At 31.4% G+C, this 23,262-nt stretch overlaps 1 protein-coding gene across 4 annotated transcripts in view; it reads left to right on the forward strand.

Moving 5' to 3' along the window:
- Positions 1 to 23,262, forward strand: part of LOC138335251 (cGMP-specific 3',5'-cyclic phosphodiesterase-like) — a 52,903-nt gene that overhangs the window by 27,173 nt on the left and 2,468 nt on the right. For 3 of the 4 annotated variants that reach the window (XM_069284246.1, XM_069284245.1, XM_069284243.1), the window contains exons 4-20: positions 1,024 to 1,113; positions 1,789 to 1,929; positions 5,670 to 5,747; positions 8,417 to 8,464; positions 11,209 to 11,273; positions 11,531 to 11,645; positions 12,569 to 12,712; positions 13,064 to 13,207; positions 13,642 to 13,788; positions 14,079 to 14,186; positions 14,425 to 14,534; positions 14,757 to 14,844; positions 15,340 to 15,440; positions 15,976 to 16,053; positions 16,311 to 16,449; positions 16,751 to 16,834; positions 20,758 to 20,884. In XM_069284246.1, coding sequence (XP_069140347.1) covers positions 1,024 to 1,113; positions 1,789 to 1,929; positions 5,670 to 5,747; positions 8,417 to 8,464; positions 11,209 to 11,273; positions 11,531 to 11,645; positions 12,569 to 12,712; positions 13,064 to 13,207; positions 13,642 to 13,788; positions 14,079 to 14,186; positions 14,425 to 14,534; positions 14,757 to 14,844; positions 15,340 to 15,440; positions 15,976 to 16,053; positions 16,311 to 16,449; positions 16,751 to 16,834; positions 20,758 to 20,884 — 1,807 coding nt within the window. The remainder of the gene's footprint in view (positions 1 to 1,023; positions 1,114 to 1,788; positions 1,930 to 5,669; positions 5,748 to 8,416; positions 8,465 to 11,208; positions 11,274 to 11,530; positions 11,646 to 12,568; positions 12,713 to 13,063; positions 13,208 to 13,641; positions 13,789 to 14,078; positions 14,187 to 14,424; positions 14,535 to 14,756; positions 14,845 to 15,339; positions 15,441 to 15,975; positions 16,054 to 16,310; positions 16,450 to 16,750; positions 16,835 to 20,757; positions 20,885 to 23,262) is intronic. The other variant, XM_069284247.1, reaches the window with a different exon arrangement.

A 23,262-nucleotide genomic window follows, 5' to 3' on the forward strand; every position in this document is an offset into this window, starting at 1 on the left:
TCTAAAAATAAGTATCTATAAAACTTCAATTTTCAATTAATTTTTTCAATTAATTTTTGACATGGACAAAATCTGCCTAAGCTTTTCAATATATTGTAAACATTCAAATATTTATTATTGTAACTATGGACTTGTTACTGAGGTAAATCCTATTTTCTAAATTGTACTCCAAGATCTTGTACATTCTGCGTTGCATGGAAACAACAATTCATATCAAAATCACATAATGTATCCTGTCATGTTATATACAAAGAATTGTAAGACTATTCTGGAATTACATTTCAACACTGAGTGACATTCTCATGCGTTGAGCTTTAGGAAATTTGAATTTTCATCAAACAATTAAATATAACAACTTCCTAGCTATGGGTTATTGTGTATTTATTGAGGTGCGGAACATTCTCACTGTGTCCAGTATTTGTATGTTTATTGACCTTACTCTATTTCTATTGGACCTCTCGTTACACTACACAATATTGAGAACGCTCCCAATACACTACAACATTCTATTCATAAATCAAAGTTCAGACAAATATTGCTAGGTTTATATGTAAGTCTATGATCAATTTTAACTGACAATGTGTATTCATATTTTAAATGTTTGTACCCTGTAAGCTGTAATAACAAATGTTTGTACTCTCCATTATTCACCAACCCTTGAACGAGTCACAATCTACATAATGTTTGCCTTAATGCTTTCACGGGTCCAGTGTAATTCTGACCTGGTTGGGTTACAGTTGTGATGGGATTTACAGTTACACAGTTTGGGAATTGCTATTGGAGATCTGATAGTTATGGGGATTTATTATTAAAACATTATGTCACAATCAAGAGCAAAAGGTGAGTTAAGCGGAGTTTTATTTCCTAAAGTAAAATTTCAATATCATATATAAAGGCTTTCTACTTAATTCAACAGTATATTATTAACTGATAACGACAATAATGTTTATTATGGGTAGATTTCATTGTTTCCTAAAAAGATGTAATGAACCATTTGATTAAGATTTTTTGTTTTATTTTCAGTACTTCAGGAGGTACTTGATTTTCTGTGGAATAGGCATTACAAATGCCCAGCTGTTTGAAATGTCAGTACAGGAGTACAAGCGTAACCAGGTAACATTAAAGTCCAGAAAAGATGGGGGAAAAATAGTTTAATAAACTCAACATTTTGTTTAAAATCTGTTATATTCCATTACCAGTATAGAAAAACCGCTGCTAGACAACTAGAGTGATCGAAATACATTCTCTCAGGTTATTTTCAAGTCACTAAAAAAGTACAATATGAAAGATTTTGTATGAATTGGTTGCTGTATGCCGTCAATCAGATGTAAATCTTCTCATTTTTTTAGTCAAAGCACTAGCAGGTAACAATTTATTCCTTTGACCTACTTTCAAGATTACAAAGCTTAAAGTCAATGAGATTACCTTATGTCTATATAGGTTACTGAAGATACAGAGGTCAAATATTGTAGTGAAAATGTTCAGTAAATGTTGAGGCCCAGTGTCACAATATTGGCTGAGTAGTTTGGGTGAGTAGTGTTATAGGACGAAGAGTTGCAGCAATGTTGTAGATTCATCAAGTATTTGAAGTACCAAAGGACAATGAAAGTTCAGCACCATAGGCCTAATGATTACATCTACTGCCACATAACTGATATGAATATTAGAAACAAATTCTACATTTATTGAAATCTAGAAATATCTTAACTGTCATGTATATATATACACTGGCTAAATGGTGAAATTTTACTGTCAACCTAGACTTGATTTTAATTCATTTGTTTTAAGTTGCTGCTCAATTTGGCCAGAGGAGTGTTTGAGGAGCAAACAAGCCTGGAGAAACTTCTTCAGAAAATTATCCTACAATCTCAAGATCTTCTCAAGTGTGAGCGGTGCTTGGTCTATTTGCTGGATGATGTCCTGGATAAGGTAGGGTTCAGATCTATCTCAACTCTTCTATAGTTAAAACTTCAGATCATTTCAAATTCAGTCACGCTTCATGTGCAGCATGTTTGTGCAGCTATTTAATGTTTGGGCATTGTGTTAAATGTTTTAGCATGCCTGTTAATAGAATGCATGCTTTATGTTGCCTGGAAAAGAATCTCTTACAGCAGTGTCAATGTTGTGTAGATGATTTAGATATAAAGAATCTAGTCACTTTTCAACAGGACAGATGCTCATATTTTAATGTTTGCTTTATAGTAAATTATATGTTGTGGAAAAATTGAAGCAGCAGCATGCTAATTATACATTCTTAGACTTAAGTATGGATTTGACTGTGTATAAAAATGCCCCCTATACAATGGTTATTTAAGTGTATATAGGTTCAAAAAGAAATTAAACTATTTGTGTACAATTCAAAAAGAATTGTTGATATTAAGAATAGAATGTTTTACAAATGTATACCTAAACCACTGGTATTAAAGACAGACTTTAAATAAGGAAAACCAAAATGTTAGATAGAACAATAAATTTTGATAAAGGTGAAGTTAGAATAGTCAAATAAGATGTTTCTCGAGCAGTCATGCTAGTAATTGAAAAAAAGGATATTTCCATGCACATAAACATGTACATATCTTGTACTAGAGTGAAGACTGAGTCTAAATAATAGAGTTATTGCCCTTGGCAATGTAAGGTAGATTTTTGCTTGTGATTAAAAGTTCCATACCATTCTTGTTTATGAAATGATCTTGTTGATCATTATACTGTTTTGACTTTTGAAGTCTTTATTTTAAATTTGAAATGCATAGTAATGTATAAGAAGTTGTTTGGGTCAACTTTTCATCCATGGTAACAGGAATGACAAGAAGTTGGTAAAAGGAATGATTATTTCTATAAAATTAACATATTTGTACAACTGTATGACTATATCATCTTGTTCAAATAATATTCTTAAATTAAAATAAGTAATAATCATACAGATGATAGCAACAAAAATATTTGTACAACTGTATGACTATGAAAATATTCAGAATTGAAACCAGGTAACAGGAATGACATTTGGTAACAGAAATGACAAAGTAGCAACAAAAATAGTCTAACTGATATAAAAAGATGAAAGTTGTATATTATGATTGAACCCTATTCAAGAAATTTCCATTTTACTGAAATTCTAAGAAGAGCAATGTTAAATGTGTGTTTTATTTTGAATATGACCATCAAATTTGAAATAGTAACAGGAATGACATGTGTAGCTGTGTCATTCCTGTTACTTGGTTTATTGTAAATTTCATATTTATGCATAAAGTACACATTTTTTCTACAATACTAGAGACTTCATATTAAGAATAACTTAATGAAATAGATATTTCTATTTTTTGAAAGAAAATGAGGATACTTTAAGTACAATCTATCATTGCTGTTACTGCATGGATATCATTCCTGTTACCAATATCAGTTTTTAAGATAAATGGTTAGTTTCACATAGCTATCGCTTTTCTTCATTTATTACAAAAAGATAACAAAATTGACAATCTGTATATGCTTTTTATCAACCATTTGACAATTATTAATGAAAAATATCCTAAATGTTACATCATAATTTTCAATTTAAAATCAATTGCTAACATAAGAATGATAAAAATTGGCATTATATATATTTCAATTGAGCTCTTTTGGGATCATTTGATAAGTTATGTTGGCATTTCATGGAAAACAGTATAAAGATTATATATTGAATTATCTGAATAATTTCTCTCGTCATTTAAAAAGCAGTAACAGGAATGATATTTTTACTGACCTTGCATATAACATAATTTGTAATATAGTCAAAATTAATTTTTGAAAACAGTGATACAGGCCTTTTTTAAAATTAAATTCAATGTATTCCTTCTACTGTGAATAAAGCAATTGATTTGCTTCAAGTTTTAAAATTTCATTTAGCTATGCTTAAAAGTGTCAATTTTTGTTGAATGACCCATATTTGACAGTGTATAAAAATGCCCCCTATACAATGGTTATTTAAGTGTATATAGGTCCAAAGTAAGCAGTGTCAAAATACATAGTGTAAAGAAATTAAACTATTTGTATACAATTCAAAAAGAATTGTTGATATTAAGAATAGAATGTTTTACAAATGTAATACATTAACCACTGGTATTAAAGACAGACTTTAAATAAGGAAAACCAAAATGTTAGATAGAACAATAAATTTTGATAAAGGTGAAGTTAAGATGTTTCTCGAGCAATCATGCTAGCCTAGTAGTTGGAAAAAAAAGATATTTCCATGCACATAAACATGTACATATCTTGTACTAGAGTGAAGACTGAGTCTAAATAATAGAGTTATTGCCCTTGGCAATGTAAGGTAGATTTTTGCTTGTGATTAAAAGTCTAAAACATACTTTTATTGTACACACACAGGAACTCTTGATTGTAGATCTATTTTGTACCATGGAAGCTCTTTTTTTTCTGTGAGCTCCGCAAAATGTTCAATATATGTCATTTGGTTTTTTCTGTGCTTCACTCTGTCACCATATGATACAGATTGAAGCATTTTTCATGTTTTAACAAGTTGAAAAAAGATATTAGGAAGTGTATACTAAAAGATTTTCCTGTTGTACTGAAAAGTTCTTATTACAGTGGAACCTCCCGAAACCGATCATGGTCGGTGCATGTAATTTCGGCCGGTTTAGAGAGGGTTCGGTTTGGAGAAGTGAACCGAATACCTATACGATCCAGATTTAATCGATCGGAAGTCGTTTTTACACTAGTGTACCGCATGTAACGTTATGCCTAGTGTTCGTTAAAACCGACCGATATTGATTGTTAATGTGAATGTTATCACAAAAGAGAGAATCCTACGTTTAAAAGGAACGGATTACAACAATCTTGACTTTGTTACCGCTTATAAACGTAGTTTAGTTAGTTAGTTGCGTGAATGTTCTTGGGGATGTCCTCGTATGAACTAACCTACATACGGCCGATCGCTTCCATTTACGTTAAGATGGTCTAATTACACGATGATCAGTCGATGCCGGTCATTATATGACATAGTCATTTTCTAAAATGATACATGGCTTCGGCTTCTTCAAACAGATAATTTACATTATCCGACAACTACATATCTAAATAAAAAACATGTGTGATTTGAATACGAAACTTTCTCTTTATTACTAGCTCTGCTTGTTTTCCTACAGTAAACAAACCGCGTGCACGTGGTAGACCTTCGTTAAATATCTAAACAATAGACATGATTAAATAATTACACCACCATCTCGGGTATAAGTACCGTGTACCAATAGCCTTCATATCTGTATACATGCCCCAGGACATGGCATGCGACAACTATGGCACAGGTACGTTTGTATTTCACGGTCGGTTGGTCAGATTTCAATGCAATCTATCGGTGTCGCTCAGGTAAGGCAGGTTTTCAGAAGTGTATTTTAGTTACATTTGACTATTCCGATCTCAAAATCGGTCCGGTATTTCGGAATTGGGAGGGATCGGTTGTGGGAAGTTTCATATACTATTAATAAAGAGGAATTCATTCCGTACATGACATCCCTGTTCGGTTTCTAGAGGTGATCGGTTTTGAGAAGGTTCGGTTTTGGGAAGTTACACTGTATAATGATAAGTAATGTAGCATCAACTGCTACATGGGTTAACTTTTTATGAAGTGTATTAGTTTTAATGTTGTTTTCTTTTCTTTCCAAAAATACATTATTTAGAACGTTCTCACAGGCTTGTTTGCCAAGGTTATGGAGAAATATGTTAATCACAAACAACTGCAGTGGGCTTTCAATAAGGTAAACATAGGTAACTTCCATGTCTTAAGAAGTGTAGTGAAACGCAATAGGTTGTATTCAAATTAATATATATATATATGCAAATCTATTGTTGGTTTTTTTCTCTGATTCTCCACCACCTTTTTCACCAAAACCAATTTTGTAGGCTAGTTTATAAGCATTAGCTTACTATATTAATCCAAATCTTCCGTGCAATAACCCATTCATAGATTTGCTTGTCCTTTTTTGTGTGAATTTTTACAGCTCACTCGATCCCTATGTGTTCTTAATTTGATTTGGTTAATCAAACTTTGCTGGATATATGATTAAATTTTAATTATTTTAGTTTATTACATATTCACCAGTCCAGGTCAAAATGTAAATTTGGTATTATTGATTCTTGTGATTAATGGTCCATTTCGGCTATAGATCTAGTCCAGTTAGTAAGGGGAGACAGCTTAAATACTGGGTAGTTTCTATGCATGAATTCATGCTATTATAAACAGTAAAAATAAAATGAACTAACAACCACAGAAGCTAAAATATTTAGATGTCAATGTCATTTCTTCTTTGAATAAATGAAATAATTAATTCCAACGGTTCATGTTTTAGTTTTGTCTCAGCTTTAAAATAATCATTAAAATATAAATACATGTATTCTAAACTTCTGTGCTATATCATTGTGCATGTGATGCATGTGTCAGATGTTTATCTGAGAGTATCATGTTTATAGGTTATTTAGATCTACTTTTTACCTAGCTGAAAGTTTGCATGTCAAAATCTACTGAGTTCATCACCACAACCTTGTAAATGAGATATATTGCCATGCGTTAGTGTATATTACAGTCACTCTAGAGAGAACTCAATTTCCTAATGGATATTAATGAGAAGAATAAATGAATTGGTTAACAATATCTGAAACAAGTTTGGATTTTATTGCTTTTGTAAACACAATGTCATATAGTCATTGATGTGTATTGATCAATTTTTTGCTTGCCACTGGTCACAAATATTTTGATTAGGGAGTGGTATAAAAGCAAGTTAAATTAAAGAATGCAGATTTAGAGTAAACAGATTGATATTAGATAAAAGTTCTTCAGCAAAATAACAACTTCTGGTTTCATTACAAGTTGTTGAAAGCAAATCTGAAATTTAAAAAAGAAAGAGCATGAGATTTAACTTTGTTATATTCTTCTGATCTCTATGAACATTTTATCCCGATAATTAAACAATAGCTGGGAATTACAGATACATGTATGTATATTTTTATCTTGCATGAGAATCTTCAATAAAAAATTATTTTACATACAGGACATTAATACATTTTCTGACATCAACAGGAGGATCAAAGCAAAATGGCTTCATTGGCATTTCCTGGTCTTACGTACATGTACATTAATTTAGAGATGCTTTTAAGATAGAGATAACTGTTGTAGTTATCCAATACTGTAAAGTGAAGGCAATACCCCTTATTAGGCTAAAGTAAGCATATCAGTAATTATTGAACATGTTTGAGGGACATGACAAAGGTTTGTGGCAAAGACATAACAGTTATGAAATTATGTACACTTAAATTAGATGTTAAATGGAAACCGCTTTCAGTATGCTTACAGTACTAGTATCGTTTGATAAAACTTGTTGGTCAAATTCAAAGGTTAGCCTTAGTAATTATTTTGATCATAAAATAAATATATTTTGACCAATTGCAAAGCTCAATATAATTTACAAAAGCAAATATTGTGGATTGTAGTTGTTCATCACTGTTACATACTTTATAATTGAATAACTGCTTGAAAGTATAAATTCTTAATTGACCTAAATAAAGTTACATGCACCATTTTAAAGCAATGAATTAATCTTTATTATTCCTTGAGGTTTTTTTTTTTTTTTTTTTTGCTTTCTGTCTTTTGAAACACTGCTTAAATTAAATTAACATGATTTATGTGTTTCTTCCAATACATCTTACTTAAACTTTATACTAACCCCAGTTTGAGTGACTAGCCATTAGTTGAACTAACAATTTTTACTAATATTTAATACTAATGTTTATATTGACATTGACAAGAATTTTGCAATGTATGGTATTTTGAAAATGTGCTTATGCTTATTTAATATCCAAATTTAGCTTAATGACAAGCCCTTTTCAATCAGACTTAGTTCTATTTCTTAAGCATGGCTTGATAATTCAGCTAGGCTAGATCATGCATAAAAATAGCCCTTCATTAGTTAACACATGCATCTGTAATTATATTTTATGCTATTGTTTGCTAGAAGAAAAAAAAACATTGCATTTTGATGAGTTGCATCAATATACTGTAAATATTTGTAATAAGTTACCAAATCTCAGCACATGGTTTTGTCAACTTCAGCATAATGATAAAGTGTTTGAAAACAAATTAAATAATTCATTGGTGAGGAAATAAAATAAATGAACTTTTAAATATCTGATGATAATACACCTGTACAATTGTTGTAAAGCATGTGAGATATCTTAATGTTTGTGATTTATACATTCTCTGCTTCATCTTTACTATACACATTTAATGGATAGTCCAGCACAAACATTTTTTATCTACACAACTGTGAAGTTTAACATGTTTGATCTGGCGTCTGATTCTGAGAGATGCAGCAGGGCATGTTGGGTATAATGTTGTACTTGTTGTGATCTATGTTGTACATTTTTCTCTCAGGATGCAGATAGTCCAAAAGAAGATTATAAAAGGCCCACCAGTACAAAGGTAATTCTACAAATATATAATAGCTCTAGCCTAACTGCCATGTAGTGTCCAAATGTATACCATTTCGCTTGACTTTTAAATAGATTGCAAGTCTCTTCTGAGAATCATAGTTTTTGCATTTTTGAGGTAACTGAACAGCTGTCAAACATAACTTGTCAGACTGATGATTCTTGTCCAACATAGGTATTCCATCTTTGCATATTACAGAGTTAGCTCCCTTGTGGGTAGATATCGATTGTTACGTCATTATTTTGTGAGCGCAATTCACTTCGTTTTCTCCAAAACATATGACGGTACACTCGCAAACACATGACGTCACAATGCAAGTGCTCATAACTCTGTAATATGCAAATTCGGAATAACTTTAGTCATCAAAATTATATCATACTTAAGTCCCCCATAGAAAATTACGGCATACGTACTTCTCTATGGCTGTGTCCCATATATCAATCTGGGGTGAAATTAACATTGGAATGCAAAACATATAGACTAGATGAGGCAAACCATTTTAAAACCAAAGGGGATGGATCTCTGGTTCAAATCATAGTTTGTATGTGGATCATTGCCTTCAGTGATTTGGAACACTGTTTTCTTGAAATGGATTGAGGCTGAAATTTTATGAAGCTGGATTCAGATCGTTCACATTTTCCATATATTTTACAAGGATAATAATATTCTGAATCCATGCTTTACTTTATACTAGTGTTTCAATTCAGAATTCATGCTTACTTTTAAACTTAAAAACATTCCAGATAGTCTGATGTCTCTGTAAATGTTCCATTAGGATAACTCTTTTACTATAGGACTTTGTATCAAAAGTATTCCATCTTTGCATATTACAGAGTTAGCTCCCTTGTGGGTAGGTATCGATTGTTACGTCATTATTTTGTGAGCGCAACTCAAGTCATTTTCTCCGTAAAAGTATGACGTTACGCTCGAAAACACATGACGTCACAATCAATACCTACCCGCAAGGGCAGATAACTCTGTAATGTGCAAATACGGAATAGCTACATGTTTTTTCGATTTCACTTTTGAAATTTATCTCTGCATGTGAAGCATGGGGGATTATTTAAGGATGTAATCAACATATTAGATTTAGTCAATGGGTAAGTATTTATGTAACAAATTTAGTGATGTGAAAAATAAACTTATTGCCTTTCTGCATGAAATAACCATTCTTTTTCAAAAGCATGGAAATGAACTTCCCTGATATTATACATTTAGAGCCTAGAACTTGTAGGTTGTTTCACCATTTTTCTTTTTAGCAGTTTTTATCTTCAATAAGAAAATAAATTAAATCTGATGTCTTTGCAATATATAATAAGGGTCAAAGAAGTAATATTAATAGGATTTTCCAGATGACACGGGATATAATATATAATATACAATTATTATCGTACATCCAGTGTTATTTGCAAAAAGATCATTCAAAATCAAATCTTTATTAAAACAGATATGTTTTAGTAAAAGCTGATTAAATACACATACTTCCTCATTTTCAATACTCCAGGGGTTATTATCATTGGTGTTATATACACCCCTGAATTATTTCATAATAAACCGAAGGCAGTTCAGAAGAAAAAAACTGACCAATCACTGAGCTGGAGAGTTTTTCCTTTGAAAATTAGAGAAAAATTGACGCCCTACTTCAAAGCAACACAATCAACCTCAGTGTACAGTTATACAATTTCTTAACTGTACATCTAGGATTCAAATTACCTATTGCCACCATTTTTACTATGAGATAGTCCAGGGGTGGATATAATATCAGTGAAAGTAACCCCTTGAGTATCGAGGATGGTACTTCCTACGCCTAATGATGCAGCGTTCTTACTGCTGGCTGTTTCATGATTATGCATTTCTCATAATATCCCATTTCTGGAAAATTTCATTAAAATTTTGTAACAATGTGATAGTCTTTAATGACCCTAATAAAAGAAAATGTTCTTCACTTTAATCATTTGCCCCTGAAATTTCATAATGGACGGGTCTAGTCTTTGAATAGGTTAGCCTAAATATGTATTCAGGGATGAATGAGTTACTAGTACAAAATAGTACTGTAATCATAATTGCATGAATGACTTTTATCTATTGCTAATAAAAATAATAATGCGTCTGTATTTGTGAGTGGAAATGGCCAGTGGAGGGCTACTGTAAGACTACTTTATCAGAAGGTATATTCTACACTGTATCGCATGCAAGTGAAATTAGTGTGCATGGAAAACCGTTTTCCTGTCAACTGTTGTGATTTTCTTTTGACATTTTCACCACATTGTTTTGAAAGAAATAGCATTACATTAATAATCATAAATGTCCTATTCATCATTCTAGTTTGCTTGCATATCTTTTTGTGAATTTCTGAAAGTAAAAGACATTAAACATTCCAAATGGTGCCACTGCTTTTGATATTGCAATTTCGATTATTTTTTGTTCATGTTTTAAAATAGATTTTATTGAAATCTTTAAAAAAAAATGAAACTTTGTTCATTGTATGAATCATTATCATTAAAATGGTTCATAGTTTTTCTTAAAATCATAATCTTTGTGTCTCTATGGAAGGAGTTGGGGATAACAAAACACAAAACGTTCCCATTCATAGGATTAAGTGAAATGATATAATGTATGTGATGAAAAAATAGTTCCAAAAGTAATTAAGTACAAGTAGAACTTTAATTTGTAATTTGTAGACCAACTTTGAATTGAATTAAAATGACACAGCTCTATTTTTCCATCAATTTCAGGAAGTTGTGTTTTGCAAAGCATTTGATCTGTGTGCCAAGGATGGTGGAACAATCCATGTGCCAAGGTAGTCAGAGCGGGAACTATTGAGTCTCTACAATCGAACAAATAGTGCCTTTACAAATAATGTTATATGCTCAAACTGTTCCTTATAATGCTAAAAAAGCTTGACCTACCGTAGTATTTTATATCTGTACGCTGATGATTCATCTATAATATAGCTTATCTGGTATATATAGATTAAGTATGCACAAAAGTAATTAAAGGTTTGGATGTTTATGAGTAAAAAAAAAATAATTTAAAGTTTGAAATTGTTTTCTGCAGTGTTGCCAGCCTAGCAAAATCCAAAAATGCTGAGATTGCTCGCCATGTTGTTGTCAAGGGAATGCCACTCAACATTGATGATATGGATGAGGATGACACTTTTGGGAAAGGACCGGTAAAAAAACATTAATCTCTGCAATATCTTCCATCCTTATTTCCTATACATTAAAAAAATTGAAATGTCATTTGATACACTGTTATTTTTCTGCTGTAAGATTTTTTAGCTCGCCTATTCGAAGAATAGGGGGAGCTAATGTTGTCACCCCGGCGTCGGCGTCAGCGTTGGCGTCCCATTTCACGTTTAAGTTTTTGAGCAAGTTTCTGTTTCGTCAATTGTTTAAGCTTAAGTCATCATAAATGTTTATGATTTTATTTTCCTAATGTGTATGGATGCTGAACGTGATAATACAACCAATTTGGGGCCCTTTAGGGGGTTTTTGAGTCTGTTAATTTGTCATATTTCCATGTTTAAATAGTAAATTCTTGAACATCAACTTCTTCTGAATAGGCGAGCTTTGCTGTTCTCCAACAGCTCTTGTTTTCTTTTTATACCTTAGCCAAATCCTAAAACTTCATTGTCTTACAGGACATTTCAAAAAACTTCAAAACTTGACCCATATAGCTTGCTGTTCTTTAGACATAGTTTGGACTACATGTCCCAGAAAGGTGTCCTTCTGAGATGATAGAGGGCCACTGCATGATTGGAATGGACTTTCAGAAAAAAAATAGTATTTCCATTTGTGATTAATATTCACATATTTTGTGGACAATAGAAAATGGTAAAAATAAACACACAATTGATTTAAACATAAATAAAGTAAAGAATCAGGAATTATAGAATACGAAATTAGATAGTCAGAAATAATTTAAGTAATACTGAAGAAAAACGCCGCATGGTGACAGCTTAAAGGCAAACCCTGATGGATATGAATAGGCATTGTTTCAAATACTTATATGTTGTAATTGAATTTTTCCCAACAAACATCATACATGAAAACATAACTTATTTATTGTTAATTTAATTTTATTCCACTGCAGCACATAGATGAAGATGGTTTTAGGAGTAAGAGCATGCTTTGTATGCCAATCTACAACAGTGACAAGAAGATTATTGGGGTGACACAGCTCATCAACAAACTAAATGGCCAGGCATTCATTGAAAGTGACGCGAACATCATAGAGGTACTTAAGGAACAAATACCAGTCTCTGATCATGTAGCTTCATCACACTAGAAATTATTTGCAAAATGTGTGAAGTTATTGCTATTCTTCATGAAAAGGTCTCTTATTATTGGCTCCTAGGTATAAGAATTCAGTATTTATCAATCAGAAACCATTTACAGAAATTTTTAGTGTTTTACAATAGGGCTGCATCATTCTCCATTGTCAACTAAAGCAAGTATGTATTACCAGTGTTCTACCCTTCAATACATATTACAATCTGAATAGGTTGCATCCTTACAAATATGAACTGAATTGTGAATTTTGGTATTATTATTGTTTTATCAAATTATTTCTACTTTCCGTGTTCAGGCTTTCTCTATCTTTACTGGACTGGGTATCCACAATTGTCAGATGTATGAGAATGCCTGTAAACTAATGGCTAAACAGAGTGTGGCTCTAGAGGTCTTGTCCTACCACGCTACAGCTCAGGCCTCGGAGATTGACGAGTTGCTGGTAAGTAAAATGTGCCATTTACACATGCAGCCCTAAAATTCCATAGTGGACTGGTCTATTTTTTATTTGAGAAGAGTCTAAATGTGTCTTCAGGGGTAAATGAGTTACAGGCAGGTACATTGAATGAAATCAAAATATAGGTGCTAGAAAATAACAATGTTATTTTTTAGTGAGGCAGTTTAAATTACAGAAAGAAGAGGCCATTGATAATACCTTGAGACTGTACATTCTATGCACCAGATTCAGACATCGTAGCAGTAATATCTTGAGAAACAGGCTAGTCTGAGTTATTGTATTTGTGTTCTTTGGTGAAGCACTAAGGATATGATATACATCATTAAATGTATTATTGTCAGAAATAATTCTATAACTATAATGTACTTAAAGGCATTGTGAGCAATTGAGCAATTGGTTTGTATCATTAATGCTTGTAGAAATGTGAAATCCCATCTGCTGAGAAGATAAATCTGTATTCCTTTGACTTCAATGATATCCCTATGCCTGACGATGATACAGTCAAGGCTGTGGTGTGTATGTTCCAAGAAGCTGACCTTTTCAACAAGTTTAGGATACCTTATGATGTAAGTACAACACTACTATTATATATGGTTATATCACAGTTCTACATAGATTGTAACTTGGCCGGAAACATCGTTGGGAAAAGGGGAACAGAGTTTGTTTAAATCTTGGCTCTGACTTTCCTCAGTCTTTTTTTACTTTAGTTTTAAGTAGATACAAAGGACATGTACTAGTTTATCTTTTCCTATTACTAATTTTGTCAAAATTTTGAAAGTACCAAAAATAAAACAAGTTGTATTGAAGTTTTTCATAGAAACCTAATAATTATCTTCTTTTTCACTTTGATGTGTAGGTGCTTTGTCGGTGGGCGACAAGTGTTAAGAAGAATTACAGACCAGTGACATACCACAACTGGAGACATGCATTCAATGTTGCTCAGACGATGTTTACCATGATATATGTGAGCTATATTTTATCATATACATTTAATTTAATAAATCAATTAATCCTGTTCTTAAAACAGATGAGCAACTAAAAGAGAATTTAATGAGTATGTCAAGATAAAAAACAGTCCTTCTAAAAGGACAATAACCATTTAACTATATATCAACTATAAAAAAGAACTAACCCGGATAAAATTAATACATATTTGAAGATAAGAATATTGTATTGAATTTTATTTTTATTGATATTGACAGACTGGTGGTTTAAAGCCTATGTTTAGAGACATAGAGGTATTAACGTTACTGGTGGGTTGTCTGTGTCACGACTTGGACCACAGAGGAACCAACAATGCTTTCCAAGTCAAGTAGGTTTCCATCGAACACCGATCAAAATATCTTTACAAAGTTAAATGATAACAACTGCAATTTTTTTTTTATTCCTGATTATAGATCAGGCAAACTGCTATTTTTGTTACAAATAAAAGTATTTTCACTATTATGAGGGTATGCCTAAAGCTCAAAATTATTGTCAGTCTTCAAATCAGTCAAGATTGAAATTGTAAAATGTATCTTTCTGCCCCTGTCAGGGTTGTCTCCCCCTTGGCTATGCTGTACAGTACTTCAGTGATGGAACATCATCACTTTGACCACTGCATCATGATCCTGAATAGTGAGGTAGGTACACAAATCAGTAGATACGTTTGTAGATATGTAAATATATCTATTGAATTGGAATGCTTGACTTTAACTGATCAACTGGCAGTGGCATTCCATGATTTTTTTTCAGAATAGTTAACATGTTACTTGTTTTTGATTGAATGGAAATTGTTTAAAACTTTTCAGGTACAAAAGACAATAACTCCTCTGTGCCTATTGATAATGTATAGTATTGTCTTATACATGGAATTTTATTTAAAAAAAAAAAAAAAAAAAAAAAAAAAAGAATATTGTATGTAATTTTACCAGTCTTGACATCTGGTATTTTTTGTCATGATTAATAATATTACAATTATAAATCTTGTTTTAAAAAATACAAACTTGCAAACATTATTGATTTTAATTGAAAGAGGTTTAAAAATTCAAAACTCATATGTTGTGAGACTGACTTTTAAGTTTTTAGAAGTTTCCCTTATAATCATTTTGATTTTTATGCTTCATTCACCTTTTTAGGGAAACAACATTTTCCAGTCTTTGTCATCAGATGAGTACAGATCTGTGATCAAGATGTTGGAGCATGCCATCCTCTCAACAGATCTGGCTTTGTACTTCAAGTACGGACAAGTTATAAGAATACAGGAAACAATTGGTTATATGACTTATTTGTAGAGAAATCATCATTTGCAGTTGATTAACTTCAACCAACTTTCTTTTGAATCAGAAGCATATCAGAATGGAGGCTATAGATTAAAATAAAATATTCTGACCTCTGTTAATTAATCACATCAATTTCCATATACTTAACAGAAAAGCAGCTAAATCCTTCATTGGAATATCTCTTCAAACATAATGTTTAGAAATGAAAGTCTGTTTAAAAAATCTTGATTGGTTTGAGTAGCATTTATAAAGCCTTTAAACAGTTCAAAATGAGGCAAAGTATATTTTGCATAGGATAGTGTATACTGCAGGTTCTTGTACGTTTGTGAGCATAATTAAGTCCTTATCGATGTACTAGGTACCCGGTATTTGTTACATTTCAGTGATATTTTAATGCAATCGTTACAGGTATGATGATTAACATAAAGTAACAGCTTGATATAAAGATACATTAACATTTATGAACATGTTCTGTAATTTTGTATTATCCAGGAAAAGGGGAGACTTCAAAGCCTTGATAGATAAAGGAGACACACGATTTGAAACAGACCAAAACAAGGAATTGTTAAGGTACAGACATTTTAATGCTAGTTTTAGAATTCCTTCAGAATGGCTCAGATACTGTACACTTAAATTTTAAATAAAAGTATATAATCAGGATTCAAATGTTCAACATACAATAAAAGTATAATAATTAAATTTTATATGGGTATTTTATAGAGAATTATATAAAAAGTTTCATTATATTAATATTTATTTATTTCAATTTTATCATGCGTCATCCTTTTGTTTGGATTAGAATAAAATAATTGTGTTTTTGATTTTAGAGCGATGATGATGACAGCTTGTGATGTGGCTGCTATCACTAAACCTTGGGAAATCCAGAAAGAGGTGGCACAGCTTGTTGCTAATGAATTCTTTGAACAGGGAGACATTGAGAAAGACAAGCTGGGTGAAAAACCTATTGTAAGAGCAACTTTAATATCATCTGAAATAATAATCGCTATAATATTTGAAATATAATAATTGAAATAATAACTCAGGTTTCATTTGACTAAGCAATGAACATTACTGAAATAGTCAAAATATATTGATATTAATGTGGTGATAATTGACAATTTTTTTATAAGGATTTTGAGTAATTTTTTTATAAGGATTTTGAGTATTTCTAAAAATTAAACTTTATATTTCACTTTGATGAACAAATTTGAATACATAATTTGTGGTTTTGATAATCTTCAACTTTGTTGTTTCTTTCTTTGTGTAGGCAATGATGGACAGAGAGAAAGTGGACGAGTTGCCAAAAATGCAAGTTGGCTTCATTGATGCTATATGTATTCCGGTCTACAAGGTATATTCACTTCATTTATTTTATCAATCCTGTTTCATGCTTCAAAGAGAAAAAAATCATTTGATGCTCTCGCATATTACTCTCTGTACTTCATCTATGAATTTTGCTGAATATTTTTATAATCAGAATCTGTAGTAAAACTTTAAAAAGGAAGACACATAGACCAAGAAAAGGGCAAAATAGTACAGCAAAAATAAGCTCAATACAGCTTAAAATGCTGGTGCAATGATAATTTTAGTAAAAACAATTTAAGCAAAAATTGGTAAAATTTAGGCTGTACTCAAAGTGAAATATAGAGATATTTTCGAATGGGCCACTAAATGGATCATTTCTTAAAATCTCCATGTAGAAATATCCACTAAGAATAGAAATATTTTTTTGACAAAATTTTCAGCTGACAACTAGCAACAGATATTGATGAATTTTATTTGAAAATCTCAACTTCTTTGATCTATGTCAAGACTTCAACGGGACTGAAACTTCAGAGGTGTACATCCTAAAGTTGTTGAAAATTAATATGATTTTTCAAAGGAAAGTAACAATAAGATAGATAAAATGAATATGAAAATATGATTGGTGAATGAGATCTGACAGTCTGGGAATAAAGCAGATGGAAAAGTAAATCTCAAAACCTGATTGCACATGTATGATTAGAAAATGTCTAATGATCTACATGTACCAGCATTGATTAAATTGTTAACAGAAAAATTTAAATCGCATATTTTCTTTGTAGTACGTATAATAACGTAGTCGTAATTCTGAACTAATACTGTGCTTGGATTTGTGGTTAAGATGTTTTCAGAGTTGTGGGGCGGGTTACAGCCCATGTACAATGGATGTGTATACAATCGGAATCAGTGGCAGGATTTGGCTGACAAGCAGAATGCACTAGAATCACCTTCTAAAGTCACATCCACAGGTCTCTTGTGTCAATATTTTTTTCTTTCTTTTCTCACCCTTTTTCACTTCTTCATACTTGACAACTTGTTATCCAAGCATGCTGATCCTTGCTTTGTATATATCTCTTTGGTGTAGAAAGTGTCCCCTAGATATTGTCTAAACATTCTCTTTTCCTTGCCATAGCTTCTTCGTTTTATTCTGTTCTCTATTTTGTATTGTGCTTTGGGATTTGGAATTATAGCATGTTGATGAATTCAATATTTTTTGTCGTCATGAGTGATCGATGAATGGAAGTCTTTATATAAAACATGTATCTTGATCCTAACCCCTTACCCCCAGCCCCTTGTATGGACAAATATATTCCATTTTGCTGTGATTAATCACTGACTGCTTGATTAATTCCATGATAATTGAATTAACCTTAAATGTTGTTCATGAGCTTAGTATGTACCAATAGCATAGCTGCTTATCAAACACATATGAAAATATAAGAGATCTCAGTTTATTTCCCTCCGACCCCATGCAGCCCTAAATACATGTACTGTATCCATTTCAGAATTTTGTGATACTAACCAATTCCATCTCTTGAGCATTCTTTGCTTGTTGGCCATATCATATGATTTTGGATGCAATAGACTTATAAATGCCTTTATTTATGAAGAGAGATAAATAATACTATCCCTGCATTCTCACAGTTATATACCTGGTTAAACTCGTACCATATTGTTTAGGAATTTCTGTAGGATTTTTATCCCCGGCTTTCTCCGAAACAGGGAATATTACCAGGTAATTTGGGTTTATCCATCTGTCTGTCCGTCTGTCTGTAACACTTTGTTTCCGTGCAATAACTAACAAATGTAAACTGATTTTCTTCAAACTTGGCTACAAGGATGGCTCGTCCAAAATCAATCTCGACTTTCAACGGACCTTATTTAGCGGAGTTATGGCCCTTTGCTTAAAAAAAGTCAGTTTCTGCCACTTCCGTACAATAACTGTAATAAATATTAACCGATTTTCTTCAAACTTGGTAACAAGGTTGAATGCGTTAAGTGCCTGGCCAGGATAGATCAACTCTTTCAGCGGATGTTATTTATCAGAGTTATGTCCCTTTAATTTACTACAAATGTCATTTTTCGACAGTTTCTGTGTAACAACTAACAAATTTAAATGTTAAAACTAATATTGTTGAAACTTAGTAACAAAGTTAAATACTTTAAGGGCTTATCCAAGTTCGATCGCCACTTTTGGCAGATCTTAATAAGCAGAGTTATGGCCCTTTGATTTAATAAAAAAAAAAAAAAGTCATTTTCTGCCACTTCCGTACAATAACTAATAAATATCAACTGATTTTCTTCAAACTTGGTAACAAAATTAAATGTCTTACTTCCGAAGAAGACTTTCATGTTTCAACCAAGGTTAAACCTAACCTCAATAATGTTTACCTACAATGTGTCCTGAAAGCGGGGGATGGAAATTCCACGAAATTTGCTTGGTTTATTTTCTATCTTGTTATTGGAATCTTCTTGGGTTAATTAAATATATTTTTTATTGTTCCTGTAAAAGCAATGGCCAACATAAAGATGTATTCAAGAAGTCACAAGACAACTGGCAGACACATTATATTTTATTACACGATGCAAGTTTCTTATTATTATTTTAAAAATTACATAATTGGAAAGCATTTATTCTTTTTATCCCTTTTCTGCACGGATCAGTATTATAATTTATATTTTGTTAGAGAAAAAGTGGAAGTATAGATGAGAATAAGCAGAAGGTCAGTCAATGTTGGATGCTAAAATCCTCTCCATTTATTTTAATGGGTATGGTGGATTAAATGTAGCATCAACGACATTCTTTTTAAACCTTGCATTTGCGACCAAATTGTGTTCTGGTATAAATGCTTTTGTCAATGAGTTTTACTGGAGGAAGCACAATTTTATGGATACAAAATAATCTAAATTATTTGGGAGTTCAATAAACATACTTGTATGCATGATGTGTCTCAAGACACAATAGATATTTGATTGACATTTTTGCTGAGGCATGACTAGATGAGTTATCTCATGGTGCCAACTTGAACCATATGTATTGATTTTATGGTCTAGATGGTTATCTTTTGTTTTCATTGCTTGCAGATTATTATTCACAATTGAAAATATTTTCAATCTGGTGATAGTATGTTTGTGATGTTTATGATTTAAGTGAATAATAGATTTGAATCCTGTATTCCATTTTATTTAAATCAAATACAGCATGATCCATATCCTAGCATCATAATTGATTTTGATACATCAGAATTATTGTATTGATCGATTTGTGTGTCAAAGTTTTCATACAGCATATTTGTTTTGTTTTGGTACATTAGTTATTATATGATTGATAAATATAGAGCTTAGAAGTTGCAATACCATATACATATATATTTGTAAAATATCATAATGATATTTTCTTGTTTAAAAAAATGAGAGAGAGAAAAGTTAAAATGGTGATTATAATTGGCACGCTCTGCTGTAACGGTCTTGTGTAAATCAATGTATGTTAATTACAGTTTAGATATTCATTATTAAATTGATTTGATTGAAAGTTAACAGTACTTTCCACATTTTCAAAAAGTAAGTGAGTTACTTGGAGTTAAATTATAGACATCATTACAAGGTACTTGATGAATGTGTTATTGAAAATGGTTGGGATGCTAGATATTTGAGAAATTGGATCACAAAACAACTTAAATTAACAACCCACACTGCAGTATTCAATTGACAGGCAGATCACTTTATCATGAAAAGCTAAATTGATTGCTTAGTAGTAGATATACAAATAAACAAAATGCCCTCTCATAAGAATAATCACAAAACCTGAGGTTAGTAGTTTGGGTGATTATAGACAGAATACTTATACATAAAAAGGTAAGTTCTGTTATTTGTTTAGATGTTGTGAAATATCACGGTTTTCTATCTTTTCGGTATCATTTTCATTTCTCTTTAAATATTGCTTTGTAAATGTGCAATGAAACCTCCTTCCAGATGTTCGCCGAGATGAATAAGAAACTGGATCCTCTGTACAAAGGTGTAATGAATAATAGAGACAACTGGCAGAAAATGGCAGATGAACATGAACGTAAGATGGCGGAAGGAAAACAGGCAAATCATGGTTAGAGATCAGTTTCTGATTTTAAATTCACAAATGGCTGCTACTTATCACTAGCTAGTTCAAATGGAAATCTACCTCGGCTGACAATACCTGCTTTTGAAATCATACATCTTGCTTTATTTCTGCTTTCCCCTAATCTTAAGTTAAGTGACCATAGCACCACTGTTGGTAAGTCCCTTATACTGTATTACTGTTGAATTGTTGTGCAATACCAAAATCCTACTTCTAATAGCTACATTATGAAGTTGGCTCACTATATATCTAAGGCTCAGATATCAAATTAAAAACAGGATTCTCCAATAATTCTTGCAAATGTCACAAGTCACGGATGATACTTAAGAAGTTTTACGAAAAAATTATGGCCCTCGGCTAAGGTAGATTTCCATTCATGTGAATTAACAAGAAAAGGATTTCTCTCAGATTATACCTTTGTATTGACAGTCTGATTAAAATACCTCTCCATTCTACATAATGAATATCTGATGTTTGCAAATGGACGTCTCATGAAATTTCTCAATGATTTCCAGACATGAGTTATTTTCAGTCAATCTGAAAACACCTCTGAAAAATTTACTGACAGTTCTCTAACTGTAAATCCTTATAGCACTGTATAAAATTTATGACAATTGCTCTTTATGACTTTAATTTTTGATAATAATTTGATTGGCTGATGCAGGGTTACCTGTACAAGACCTGTCATTGTTCATCATCAGATCTTCATGAGTATTGAACCAGTTCTATAATGGGGATATGTATTTTGATGAGATGTAATGATACTATTAGTGCTTTCTCTAATTCATTTAATCATTTTATTGGATCAGTATTAACCAATTTCTGCTTAGTTAAAACCTTTTACTAACCTTTCTTACTATAAATATTTGATATGTTATTACAAGTGTTGTCATTATTCTCTTGACTTTTATTACAATTTCTTTGTTGTTCAGTTAACCCAATAATCTATATGATATTGTATGTAACATACCTATATATTGTCCCTCTCTTTGAACTGTGATTCAGATTTTGTAAATTTTGTCTGTCATGGGCAAAACTATTGCATTAGGTTATCTCCCCTTATAGACATAAAATAATTGTTACCTACAATTTCAATAATCAAGAGGCATAATGTTCATGTAGATTTAGTAACTAAAATCATTAATTGTTTGATAATGAAAAAGTGTATAAAAGACACAATACTTTCTATGTGTAATTAAATGAGTATAAGAATCAAACTATTTAAGAGAGCCTGTTGATCTTTTTATAGAGACATTGATGATACTCACATATAATGCTTATTATATCTACCACCATGGTAGTGTAATTAAATGCTCTTTCATGTTTACTGCAGTGCGAACATGCCCAGTAGATCATCAAATTACTTAGTATTAATTAACTCTTCTTCTTTTGTGAGTGTAATACTGTTGTCATGTGATATACTTCACTTTGATTAATTACCAACCAACTGAAAGTAAATACCAAAGCATCCTCACTGTATCTTAACAAAAGTCCATATGCACATGTGCACAAGTTTTTACACTGAATGGAGCTAGACTGTCCACAATCACTTTTGTAATTAAAGCTCACGTTTTTTATTCACATGCAGTAGTCAAGTTTTTGGGCAAGTATGCAACAGAAATTATTGGTTACAAAATATTCTTATTCTTTACCACTGTTAATCATGTGAAGTAATTGAAAGTGCCTTACTATTACATTGTCATTGGTGGTAGAATAAGTTAGATAAACTTTCAGAGTTACTGCTCTACACGAATTGATCAATTATTAATTTCATTTTGGTGAAATTATGTAAAATTAATGGAGAAAAGACTTACAAATCAATGTACCGTAATTGAAAAAGAAATCAAAATATGTATGCTTAAAAAACATCACTTTTTTCATATACGGTACATTAAAAGCTTGAGATCTGATCAAGTGTCAAAATGAAATAATACATTTGATTTCTCCAAGCAGATTATCGCTACATCTTGAGTGTTGTGTTCATTGTATTGCTTGTTGTGTTTTGCTGTCTTTCCCAACTAATACAAAATATACTGAAACTTTTTATTCCAGTACATTATATATGTACATTTTATATCATATTCATCAATATAATTAAGGACTATCTCAAAGTATCCATATATACCTATTACTTGTGTAAAATGTTTCATCAATCTTTTAACTTTATTCATGATTTTTTTTTATGCTGAAAATGAAAGTTAAATTCTCAAATCAAAAATATATAGGCTTAAGAATGTACTTTAAAATAAAATATGCCATCTTTTTTGTGCATAACTTGATTAATTTTGAATCTAAATAGGAAAGAGAGAAAAAAAATCATAATAAAACATTACAGGTATAATTAATATTTGAATAATAGTGTAGTA

The sequence above is a fragment of the Argopecten irradians genome, chromosome 11 (assembly GCF_041381155.1).
Source record: "Argopecten irradians isolate NY chromosome 11, Ai_NY, whole genome shotgun sequence".
NCBI lineage: Eukaryota > Metazoa > Mollusca > Bivalvia > Pectinida > Pectinidae > Argopecten > Argopecten irradians.